This window comes from Rhinopithecus bieti, unplaced genomic scaffold (assembly GCF_001698545.2).
Source record: "Rhinopithecus bieti isolate Rb0 unplaced genomic scaffold, ASM169854v2 scaffold_21412, whole genome shotgun sequence".
Taxonomy (NCBI): Eukaryota; Metazoa; Chordata; class Mammalia; order Primates; family Cercopithecidae; genus Rhinopithecus; species Rhinopithecus bieti.
In genome coordinates, this window is record NW_016811643.1 from 1,962,446 (window position 1) to 1,975,892 (window position 13,447).

General features: G+C 41.7%; 1 protein-coding gene across 2 annotated transcripts in view; it reads right to left on the reverse strand.

Annotated features, from left to right (window-relative positions):
• RNF121 (ring finger protein 121) overlaps positions 1-13,447 on the reverse strand; it is a 67,026-nt gene that overhangs the window by 14,896 nt on the left and 38,683 nt on the right. For both annotated transcript variants that reach the window (XM_017894339.1, XM_017894340.1), the window contains exon 4: positions 273-427. In XM_017894339.1, the coding sequence (XP_017749828.1) occupies positions 273-427 (155 nt within the window). The remainder of the gene's footprint in view (positions 1-272; positions 428-13,447) is intronic.

Sequence of the window (13,447 nt, forward strand, 5' to 3'; positions counted from 1 at the left end):
CCACAATGATCACCATGATTTGCTTATTTTTGTTTGCCTTTAATATAAAAAGACCTTGAAACCATAAAGTAAGCTATACAGAAATATCTGGGGTTTTAATCGATGAATAGGGGAGGGGGTCTCCCAATCAGCTCGTTTTAGAGGGGCCCCATGCCAAGTAATTTTGGCAGACAAAACCAGGAATTTTTTCAGTCTAAACCTATGCTCCTCCCATGCATTCCAACCCATTAGCTTCGGAAAACCAGGGCTCTTCCCACTATTTAAACTCTCACCTTGGGGTTGTCTGTACTAGAGGTTTTCGGGTGGCTCGGAAGGTGACAAAGGCTGTGACAGCAGAGAACAAGATCCAGATCACTAGGAACCTCCACCAGTGCAGCTTCACTGTGAAATAGAGGGGAACAACCCACATCTGAAAGAGGGTCACCATCTGAAACACAAACACAAGCACTTCAGCTCTAGCCAGCTCCCTCTGCAGCTCTGTCCACAGTCCCAAATGCAGCTTGTTTTCTATTTTAGCTTGATCCCCTCCTGTACTTCCAACTTTGGACAAAGGTAACTCCACTAGTGATACAAGTCAGAAACTTAGGACCATATTTGACTCCTCCTCCCTTTCATCCCTCACTCAACTATCTCTCGGATATATTCTTTCCTTTCCCTTTGAGCTCTTGCTACCACTTGGCTGGCTGACTGCAATGAGCTCTTTGTTAATCTCTCTGCATTCAGTGTCTATCCTTTTGAGGAGTGAAAGAACGGTACCCCGAACACGAAATCTTGACCATGTCATTTCTCTGCTTGAACAGTCCCCCTGCATAAAGGACAGGATCCAACATTCCTTTTATTTATTTTGAGATGGAGTCTTGCTCAGGTTGCCCAGGTTGGAGTGTAATGGCTTGATCTCGGCTCACTTGTAGCCTCTGCCTCCCAGGTTTAAGCGATTCTCCTGCCTCAGCCTCCTGAGTAGCTGGGATTACAGGCACATGCCACCATGCCTGGCTAATTTTTGTATTTTTAGTAGAGAGGATCCGACATTCTTAGCCAGGCTGTCAAATCCCCCATAATACGGCCCCAACCTACTATTTCAAGGGCCATCTACCACTCCCCAGGCCTTTAAGTCAGGTTGTCCCCATCAGGTTGTCCTTCCCACCTGCCTTTCTGCCTGACAATATCACATCCAAGACACACAAGGCCTTCAGTCTCCTTTCCAGGCAGAAAGTGCTTTCCAGTGCTCCAAATGCACTTTCTTTTCTAACATCATTATAGTGCTTATCTAGAGTATGAGGCTGGGCTTGAATTCATTCTCTACCTGTATGTAAGCTCCTTGTGGGCAGTGACTAGGCCGTATTCCCATTTCCTCTACACTAGAAAACTGCTGGCACATGATATGTCCTCAATAAATTCCAATAAATAAAAGGAAAGTAAAACGAGAGTAGGACTCCCTCAGAGAGAGGTACATTTCTATTTTAAAGAGTGCCTGTTTTACTCTCCCTCCTTCAGAGCCTTCCCTCAGAATTGTTAGCTGAAGTTTTTTAAAGGCACAAAATAATTCTAACTCCAAGACAGAAGTTTGAAGTCATCACCAGTCTTCTCTCCAATGCCTCCTAACTCCCTTCCCAACCACCCTTCTGTCACTAGATGTCACCCTTCTCCAGTGAGTAGCAGGTATAAAAAAAGATAGCACATAATACGTAATGGAGGTTTTCTTCCTGATGCCATCAACAAAATGAAAGAATATTTTTTAAAAAACAACAACAAAAAAGAGAGATACAGAGAGGAAAAGAGTGGCTAGTTTCCTGGCGTTCTATAGTAAACTAAGAAAGTATTTACTTGGCCGGGCGCGGTGGCTCACACCTGTAATCCCAGCACTTTGGGAGGCTGAGGTGGGTGGATCACGAGGTCAGGACATTGAGACCATCCTGGCTAACACGGTGAAAACTCGTCTCTAATAAAAATACAAAAAAAAAAAAAATTAGCTGGGCATGGTGGCAGGCGCCTGTAGTCCCAGCTACTCACTCGGGAGGGTGAGGCAGGAGAATGGTGTGAACCCGGGAGGCAGGGCTTGCAGTGAGCCGAGATCGCGCCACTGCACTGCAGCCAAGGTGACAGAGCAAGACTCTGTCTCAAAAAAAAAAAAAGATTAGGGATTTCTAGACCAGTGCTATCCAAACAAAATATCATGCAAGTCACGAACATAGTTTAAAATCTTCTAGTTACATTTTTTAAAAGGTAAGAAGAAACAAGTTTTCATTTCAATAATATATTCTATTTATCCCAATATATACAAAATATCTCAATATGTATTCAAGATTAAAATTATTTACGAAATGGCTTACTTTTTTTGGTACTAAGGCTTTGAAATCAAATATGTATTTTACATTTACAACAGACTAGCTACATTTCAAGTGGTCAGCAGCCACATGGGACTGATGGCTGCCATAATAGGTAGTGCAGCTTAGAGCTTCATTTTAGTGTTTGTCTGTAGCTACCATTCTCTTATAGACTTCTCTGTGACAAGAAAAAGCCTCAGATGGTCAGGCATGGTGGCTCACACCTGTAATCCCAGCACTTTGGGAGGCCAAGGCAGGTGGATCACCTTAGGTCAGCAGTTTAAGACCAGCCTGGCCAACATGGTGAAACCCCGTCTCTACTAAAAATATAAAAATTAGCCAGGCCTGGTGGCAGGCACCTGTAATTTCAGCTACTTGGGAGGCTGAGGCAGGAGAATCACTTGAAACTGGGGAGGTGGAGGTTGCAGCGAGCTGAGATCGCGCCATCACGCTCCAGCCCAGGTGACGGAGTGTGAGACTCCATCTTAAAACAAAAAACAAAACACACACACACACACACACACACACACACACACACACACACAAAAGCGTCATTTTACAGGAAAAAAGAAACAGAACAGAACAGAGAAAATGGTAAGCAGAACCACTTTGCTTTAGAGGTTCCCATTCTGTGTACCTGAGGGTACTGGCTGCTGGTCCATGAGCCATGAAGCCTCAATAACAATTCACTGCACAGGAACCCACAACTGACTCTCTGAATGAAGCATTCTAAAACAGTCTGACCTTACATAGAAAGTGTGGAAGCACCAGGATGTACTAACAAACGGCTACCCAAATAATGCCCCAGGTGCCATTTTCTAGGAGACACTAGGAGCACCAGGAAAAGACATCACAACTAGGGGAAAAGGCAACCCAATTTATGAAACTAAAAGGGTGGCATATGGCAAGAAGGGGTGGAGGGTTTTTGGTCTTCACGCTATTTGCTTTAACAGGCTCATGGGGCTGTTTACAAAACAGTAGGCCCAGAGAAGAATTAAATCACATAGTCTGGTCACATTTGCTCTCTCTGAGAAAAAAACAGAAATTCCTGTTCTCCTGCCAGTTTTTCAAAAACTTGGCTGTTGCATTAAAACAACCAGCCTGCTCTAAGATGCTCTTTCCCACTCCCCACCAATCACCAATAGCATGTTCTGAGGAGGAATGTGAATCAAGGTAAGTTTCTCTACATGAGCTGCAGCTCTGCACATTTTGGGTGAGGAGAGAAGCAGAGATCCTGGATTCTATTCTGAGTTAGACAAAGACACAATTAGGATTAAGTCTGGGCATCAGGAAAGAAAAATCTTGTTTTGTTTTGTAGTTTTCGGGCTTGAAATTTTAGGATGAAAAAACTACATCTAGAGATATACATCAAGTATGTAAAGCTACATCAAGTCACATCAAGAGAAAGAGAGAGAGAGACTGTGTGTGAGAGAGAAGAGACAGAGAACAAGAGGCGAGAGAGAAAGGGAAAAAAGGGGAGAGAGAAAGGAATTTAGAGATAGGATTAGGCTTTCTAAAACCAGATGGTGGAGTAGAAGCCCAGCAGACCAGGGTTCTAGTACCATTCTGCCTCCAACTCACTGGGTCACCCTAAGGAGGTCCTTCCTCCTTCCTTGGAGGAAGGGATTGGCTTGATTTTTCAAACCCCTTCAAGTTCTAACAGGCTAAGTTTCTATCAACTAGTTCTGTATCCCAGACTTCCTAGGAGAGTAGAGACAGTGTTCACCCACTTACTCATTCAACTCATTAAGTATTAATTTTGCATTTAATGGGAAAAGGAGTACAGAAATAAACATGACCTCTAGTCCTCTAGGAGCTACCAGGTTAGCTGCAAGAAAAAGATCTAAATCAAACTCTAATTTTAATGATTCTGTTAGCCTTCAGACCATTTCTAGAAGTCCAAATAGAAATGATTAAAGAATGAACAAAATGAAATGATACACTGAAATGATCAGACATTTTAGAATTAAAGCTATCTAAATATGAATCCCAATACAGCTAATTACTGTGTTAACGTAGGCAGATCACTTAACTCTGATAAGCTTTGGTTCTCTAAACTATGGTAAAATGGGGTTAACGGTATCTATTCTCATAAGGTTGTATGGATTAAATGAGTTAAGGCATGGAAACACTTAGAACAGTGCCTAATAATGTCAGCACTCATTATGAGTAGTGTAGTAAATATAAGCATTTGATATAATAGTTCTTATATTTAAATGGAAGTAATATATATAAAACAAGTGTGGTGCATAATTCATAATAAGCGCTCAGTAAATGAGAGCTCTTATTACGGCTTTGCATGATTCAAAATGTATAAAGTCTGGGAGGCCGAGACGGGCGGATCACAAGGTAGGAGATCGAGACCATCCTGGCGAACACCAGTGAAACCCCGTCTCTACTAAAAATACAAAAACCTAGCCGGGTGACGAGGCGGTGGCCCTGTAGTCCCAGCTACTTGGGAGGCTGAGGCAGGAGAATGCGCGGGAACCCGGGAGCGGAGCTTGCGTGAGCTGAGATCGGCCACTGGCACTCAAGCCTGGGCGACAGAGGCAGAAAGACTCTCTCGACCACAACAAAAATAAAATATAAATAACCAGATAAATAAATAAAATAAAATAAAATAAATAAATAAAATGTATAAAGTCACACATACAAAGGAGCAAAGACCAGAATGAGGAAACCAAAATAACTGACATATGAAAAGTGATGAGGTTATAAGCAATTTCTTATTAATGTTTAATTGTCCTTTCTAGGAAAAATAAATTATCAGAAAACACAAACCAAGGATTTGAGGCCATTTTCAGGTCCCCAGGCTGTCTCCATTAGAGAGTGAAAGACAGCTTATGCTTGGGGCCTAGAAAGCAGCTGCTGGTGGAAGGGCCCAGTTCCTGGGGAAGAGCAAGGCAGAGGAGCTGAGTGAACAGAACATTCTACCATGCGATAAAAGGGGAAGTTACCTGGTTTCTTTATTTGGTTTAAAATTTCTACTGTAGGCTGGGCATGGTGGCTCACTCCTATAATTCCAGCACTTTGTGGGGCTGAGGCAGACGGATCGCTTGAGCCCAGGAGTTTGAGACCAGCCTGGGCAACATGGCGCAACCCTGCCTCTTAAAAAAAACAAAACAAAAAACAAATTTTCAGTTTCTACTTTAGTATTTATTGGCATTTTGCTTGGTAAATAAGTTTAAACTTCATTAAGGAAGGCATATAAATGGCAATAAACAGCTAAAAGTTATACAGAACAATTGCAGGGCCTCTGGTGCCATCTCATGGCAACACTTACGGAGACACATTTGGTTCACTAATTTGCTCAAACACTTGTGCCTGATGCTATAGAAAGCATGAAAGCCTTGGCCCTCCAGGACTTGGCTGATGGGATATAAACACATGAATTAGGTGGCCAGTACAAAGCATCAAGTACTGACATGGGAATTCAGAGGAAAGATGAGGCAGGAGCTGTGAGGAAAACATCCTGGAAGAGACAGAGTTCTGAATGATTCTAAAGGAGGCTTGGGTCTGGCCAGGTGGAAGGAGTAACACAAAAGTTATTCATCCTTCTTTCCCTGAATGTGTAAATACAAAGCTGAAGACTAGCCTGAAACTAACTCATTGATTTACTGAGGGACAAGAATAGCAATATCCTGCTTATTCCTCCACAAGGCTAAAATAGTTGAGATGGTGATGTCAGATGCTAACAGTAAGAGCTATTCCACATTTAAATGGATTGCCTCTTAACTGAGATCTGGAACCATGAGTAGACGGTGTATTGGTAGAGATGGAATCAACACTACCTGACAATTATTTCTAAGAAGAAAACCTGCAGATCCCTTTCATCTCAGAGAAATCAGAATTCATGAAAACAGATCATATCTTTCCCTGTGCATCAGGTGCCTTTCCAGTCCGCAGATGCTTGGCACTTTTGACTTTCAGGATTCTCATCTTACCACCTCTGCATCGCCTCATGTTGTAAGCTAGAGATCATCTCCTCATGTTGTAAGCTAGAGATAAGTTTTCCAGGCATAAACTTATCTCTTCCCCTAACATCCCTGAGGGAGCTAAAGAGTAAAGTTAGACTCTGACTAGATGATGAAAACTGAGCTATGCAGAAGCCAAAAGTCTGGTTTGGGCTAGGTTTCCAATCCAGATCTTCTGTCTCTTAAGTTGCGTACCAATCATCATTCACTGAGTTTGTGGGGAAATCTGGAGAGGCTAGGTAGGCAAGATGATGAAGAGACTTAAGAGGAGGTTGAGAAAGTACCTGAGATCCAAGGAAAGGACTTATGCAACAGGCGTTAAATAAGGAAACTCAAGAGGGTTAAAAACTTCTATGGCAGAAATTGACAAAAATTTCCTGAAGCCTTTAAGAGGAACCTACAGAAAGAGCACTTAACCAAGAATCAGATTTTGGTTTTAGGTCCAACTTTCCAATTTAATGGTCCTGTGTTCCCAGTAATCACTTCAGGATTCTGTACCTTGGTTTACTAATCTGAAAACTGGAGATAAATACCTACCCTGACTACCTTGCAGAGCTGTTATGAGGTTCCAAGAGAGAGTAAATGAGAAGAATTCAAGTCTGCTGAGGAGAAAGAACCAACCACAATTCAGTATAAGTGCTATAACAGAGTAGGTGGAGTATTTTTTAAATCATCAACAAATCTGAACTATAAGCAATCTAAAGTATTAGTATTGCTAGAATTGAAAAGAACAGTATCTAAAATTTAGATACAGTATGATCTCTTACTCCAAACAACAGGGCTTTTTTTTTTTTTGTATTTTTACAAAGTTTTTGTTTTAAATTTTACATCTGTTCTTCTTTTAACCTTATTTATTTGGCCTCTTCTTTGTAAGTAGGGGTTTGTTTTTTGGGGGTTTTTTTGGTTTGCTTTTTGTTTTCTGAGACGGAGTTTCACTCTTGCCGCCCAGGCTGGAGTGCAGTGGCATGATCTTGGCTCACTGCAACCTCTGCTACCCGGGTTTAGGCAATTCTCCTGCCTCAGCCTCCCCAGTAGCTGGGATTACAGGCACCTGCCACCACGCCTGGCTAATTTTTGTATTATTAGTAGAGACAGGGTTTTACCATGTTGGCCAGGCTGGTCTCAAACTCCTGACCTGAGGTGATCTGCCCACCTCGGCCTCCCAAAGTGTTAGGATTACAGGCTCAAGCCACTGCGCCCAGACTGCTTTTTGTTTTTGACACAGGGTCTCACTCTGTTGCCCAGGACGGAGTGCAGAGGCACAGTCACAGCCCACTGCAGCCTCAACCTCCCAAGCTCAAGTGATCCTCCCATATCAGCCTCTGAAGTAGCTAGAACTACAGGCCTAGGCTACCACACCCAGCTAATTTTTTTTTTTAAAGATTAGGTCTTACTACGTTGCCCAGGCTGGTGTCAAACTCCTGGGATCAACCTATCCTTCCACTCCAGTCTTCCAAAATGCTGGAATGGAATTACAGGCATGAGCCACTATGCCCAGCCTACATTTTTTTTTTTTTTTGAGACAGAGTTTCGCTCTTGTTGCCCAGGCTGGCACGCAAAGGCACAGTCTCGGCTCACCGCAACTTCCGCCTTCTGGGTTCAAGTGATTCTCCTGCCTCAGCCTCCTGAGTAGCTGGGATTACAGGCATGCACCACCACACCCGGCTAATATTGTATTTTTAGTAGAGACAAGGTTTCTCCATGTTGGTCAGGCTGGTCTCCAACTCCCGACCTCACGTGATCTGCCCACTCGGCCTCCCAAAGTGCTGGAATTATAGGCATGAGCCACCGCACCCAGCCGCCCAGCCTACATTTCTCTTAATGTGAAGGTTGGACTTCAGCTTCTAAGTTATGGACAGAACTTAATACTTCTCAGTGGGCTGGCATACCTGCTCATCATCAGTCTCATAGCTGGCAATATCCATATCGCTCTAGGTTCTAGAGCCTATGACAGTGTTTCTCATCAGGGGTGATTTGTTTCCCAGGGGACATGTGGCAATGTCTGCAGACATCTGGTTGTTACAAGTGGACAAGGGTGTCAGCAGCATCTAGTGAATAGAGGGTAGGGATGCTATTAAACATTCCATAATATACAGGACAGCCCCCGAGAAAACAAAGAGTTATCTGGCCCAAAATGCCAATAGTTCCTCTGTTGAGAAACCTTGGTCTAGGAGAACAGAGCTAGTGCTTTTCCATTCAGTGGTCATGGAGGCCCACTAACAGGCTGCACCACCAACCCGCACTAGTGAAGAACAAAAAGTTTCATTCAGTTTGAAAGAAACAGAGCCTTATCAATTAATTCCATCATTTCTTGGCATGCCATAAGAGGCATTTTTTTTGAAAGCTCTAATGGCTAATTTCAAACAGTTCATGTTTCTACCACTCAACAACAATCCCAGTGCCTCTCCTTTACACAACATTCTCTGGGGAGTCTTCCTGATTCTTTCATTACTATTCCTCACCCCATAGACATTCTAATGTGCTTCACATGTGTATTTTTATTTGTACCTGTTCATACAAACTGTTTATTGCTTTCTCTGCTTATATTTTTATTAACTGGCATTGTGTTATACATCTTTCTGTTTCTTACTTTTTCCTCTCAGTACTATGCTTTTAAGGTCCTCCCAAGTTCCTACAGGTACTTAATGTATTGCTTTTAACTGTAAAACAATTTCACGATACGCATCTGTCACATTTTACCTATTTACTCCCTCAGAGATAGATATCCACATTGCCTCCAACTCCCCAATGTTCAGCCATAAGTAACACTTCAGGGAACACCCTCTTCCATGTCCCCTTAGGATGTGTCACAGGGTATGTGTATATTCACTCTGACTCAGCAATGCCATGCTGCTATCCACAATGCCTGCACCAGTCTTCATACCCACAAAAAAGTACAAAAAAGCTCCTATAGCCTCTGATCCTTGCCAACACTTGGCACTATTCAGCTTTCTAGTTTTGCCAACCTAAAATAGATGAAAAGCGGTATCTCATATTTTTATGTGCATTTCTCTAATTACTAATGACTCTGAACATCTCTTTTCATGCTTGATGGCCTTTTGGGTTTCCTCTCCTGTAAATATGTTCACATCCCTGGCCTGTTTTTCTGTTGGAGCTGCTGTCTTTTGTTGATTTGTAGGAGTTTCTCTGTCTGTTTTAATCTACTGTCAGTTTTAATCATTATTCATCTCTTCTCCATTCAGTTATCAGTTAACTCTGCCTATCATATCTTTAACAGAACAGAAATCCTTAATTTATAAAATCAAATTTATCAAATCTTTCTTACTTGTTTATATTTTTATTTTTTAAAAACTCCATTTGTTTATTTATTTATTTATTTTGAGACAGGGTTTCATCTGTTACCCACACTGTAGTGAACTGCCATGATCTCAGTTCACTGCAACCTCAAACTCTTGGGCTCAAGTGATCCTTCCACCTCAGCCTCCTGAGTAGCTGGGACTACAGGCATGCACCACCACACCTGGCTACGTTTTGTATTTTTTGTAGAGATAGGGTTTGGCCATGTTGCCCAAGCTGGTCTTGAACCTCTGGGCTCAAGTGATCTGCCCACCTCAGCCTCCCAAAGTGCTGGGATTAAAGGCATGAGTTACCCCACCCAGTCTGCTTACATTTTAAAAATTAGTTTCATAACTTTACCTTTCATAATTAGGTCTTTATGTTGAGTCCCCTTTGTATTCAGTATTATGTACAAATCCAGTTTTAATTTTTCTCCTTGTGGTGAGCCAGTTTTCTCAACTAATCTACTTAACAATGAATACCTTCTTACTGATTGGTGGTTACATCTTTATTGTACATTAAATTCCCATCTATCTCTGAGATCTGCATTTTGTCCCACTGGTCTGTTTGTCTATTCTTATAGTGTATCTTAAGGTAAGGTAAGTCCCTGTCTTGGTAGTTGCTTTCTTGCTTGCTTTATTTTTGAACTTTAGGTAGAGAAAAAAATAAATTATTCAAATTCTTTGGTTAATAAACATTCTCATCATTAGACCATGCATGGACCACTTTTAATTTTTTAAAGTTATTATTATTTTGTCTTTTTTTAAATGACAGAGTCTCACTCTGTCACCCACACTGGAGTACAGTGATGTGATCATAGTTTACTAAAGCCTTAAACTCCTGGGCTCAAGCAATCTTCCCGCCTCAGCCTCCCAAGTAGCTGGCATTACAGGTGCACACCACCACACTCAGCTAATTTTTTAATTTTTAGAAGAAACGGGGTCTCCCTGCATTGCCCAGGCTGGTCTGGAACTCCTGGGATCAAGTGATCCTTCTACCTTAGTCTCCCAAAGCGCTGGGATTAGAGGTATAAGCCACTGTGTCAACCAAAACTACTTTTGTGGTTTCAAAAACCAAAAAATTTTCCATTTTATCCGTCTTTGAGTATACAGTTCAATAATGGTATGTATTACTGTCTGTTACTATTCTGTAACAGATCTCCAGAACTTTTTTGTCTTGCAAAATGGAAACTCTATAGCCCCTAATTCCCCCCAACCCCTAGCCATCATTCTACTTTGTTTCTAGGAATTGACTACCTTTAGATATCTCATATAAGTGGAATCATATCGGTCTCTTTGTGACTGGCTTATTTCACTTAGTATGTCTTCAAGGTTCATCCATCCTGTACCACATGACATAATTTCTTCACTTTTTACATTAATTATTTAATAACATGATAAATACTGAACCCACAAATGAACCTAAGATGTGAAACATCTAAAATTACTTATATCTAGCTATGTGCTCTTCTCTATCCTATCCTGCAATCTCTCTTCTATACAAGGTTATCATTATCTGGAATCTTGATTGTATTCCCTTGCTTTTTAAAATACGGTTTTGTCTTGGCACGGTGGCTCATGCCAGTAATCCCAATACTTTGAGAGGTCAAGGTGGGAGGATTGCTTGAGCCCAGGAGTTGGAGACCAGTCTTGTCAACACAGGAAGACCCCCACCTCCAGAAAAAAAATTGTTTTAATTAGCCAGGTATGGGTGGTGCACACCTGTGGTCCCAATTACTTGGGAGGCTAAGGTGGGAGGATCAACAGAGCCCAGAAGGTTGAGGCTGCAGTGAGCTGTGATCATGCCGCCACACTCCAGACTGGGTGACAGAGAAAGACCCCGTCTCAAAATAAAGTAAAATATGGTTTTATCACACAGATACATAATTTTAAAACACACTGTTTATGCATAACACAAACTTAGCCAAAAAAAAGAAAACATACCACTGAAGTTTCCATTATTTTACCTTTCTATAAAAGTGTCAACTTATAAGTGGTCTTCTAGGGCTTATCTTTTGTACTCAATATTATACCACTAAGCTTCATCCTTACCATTATTTGTAGCTATAGTTATTTATATTTTGTTTTTATAAGTATGTCATATGTATTATTTTATATTTCATTATGTGAATATATCACAACTAACTTACCCATTCACCTTTACGTATTGTCATTTTCAAATTTTTGCTACTGTAAATAGTGTTGCTATGAAAAATCGTAAGAGGGGCCGGGCACAGTGGCTCACATCTGTAATCCCAGCACTTTGGGAGGCTGAGGCAGGTGGATCACCTGAGGTCAGGAGTTCGAGACCAGCCTGACCAACATGGTGAAACCCTGTTTCTACTAAAAAATACAAAAAGTAGCTGGGCATAGTGGCGGGCGCCTGTAATCCCAGCTACTCGGGAGGCTGAGGGAGGAGAATTGCTTGAACCCAGTAGGTAGAGGTTGCAGTGAGCTGAGATCATGCCACTGCACTCCAGCCTGGGCAACAGAACAAGAGTCTGACTCAAAAAAAGAAGAAGAAAGAAAAATCCTAGGAGGGTGTACCAAAATCTTCTCCTGCCATATATCTAGGAATTAAACTCCCAGATCATAGGGAGTTTAATTTAAAAACAGTTTGAAACTTTTTTTCAAAGTGGTTTCTCCACAAAGGAAACAATTTAACTGAGCACAGCCCCAGCATGGGAATAGAAAGGATCAACGAATATCCACTGGCTGAACAAATAAATAGACAGTACACAATAAATACTAGCTAGTGTTATTAATTATGTCTACGTAATTACATAAGTGGTAATGTCCCAACTATACTTATGCTCTGCTTCTCCTCCCTAGAACTGACCTTTAACCTACTGCAGATTTGAGAATGAGAGGTCCACAAGAATTGTAAAATTGGTGGCTATGGCTATTACCTAAAATATGCCCAGGCAGGCAGAAGAACTTTGTAAGAACCAAGATAGAAAATCAGGAATAGCAAGATGGGCCATCCAAACAGAATAGCAAAAGATAGAGTACTTAGCCAACAAGATTGTTCATAAATTGGGCCAGGGGTGGTGGCTCACACCTGTAATCCCAGCACTTTGCAAGGCCGAGGCAAGTGGATCACTTGGGTGGATCACTTGAAGTCCAGAGTTCGAGATCAGCCTGGCCAACATGGTGAAACCCCTTCTCTACTAAAATACAAAGAGTTAGCTGGGCATGGTGACAGGAGCCTGTAATCCCAGCTACTTGGGAGGCTGAGGCAGGAGAATCGCTCGAACCCGAGAGGCGGAGACTGCAGTGAGTGGAGAGCACGCCACTGCACTCCAGCCTGGGTGACAGAAAAGGACTTCGTCTTAAAGAAAAAAAAAAAAACAGATCATTCATAAATCTAGTCTATAAAAATTTCTCTACCAATTCTACAAATAAAATCAAATGACTAAATGGGGAAAGATATCCATAGCAAATATGTCAAAAGGCTTATTCCTGACATACAAAGAGCTCTTACAAATCAGTAAGAAACATTCCAAAAGAAACCTGAGCAAAGGAAAGAAAATGTACCAAATATACCACATGGCTCAAGCTGTGAATAACACAGCTTATGAATAATACTTACGTATAGTACTTAATAATGTAAACAATGAATATTTATTTAAAAATTGGGAGGAGGAAATGTTTGTAGTATGTGAGGGGTATAGGTATAGCAGTATAAGATAATTATTACCGCCAGGCGCGGTGGCTCACGCCTGTAATCCCAGCACTTTGGGAGGCCGAGGTGGGCAGATCACAAGGTCAGGAGATGGAGACCATCCTGCCCAACATGGTGAAACCCTGTCTCTACTAAAAATGCAAAAAGTAGGCCGGCACGGTGGCTCAA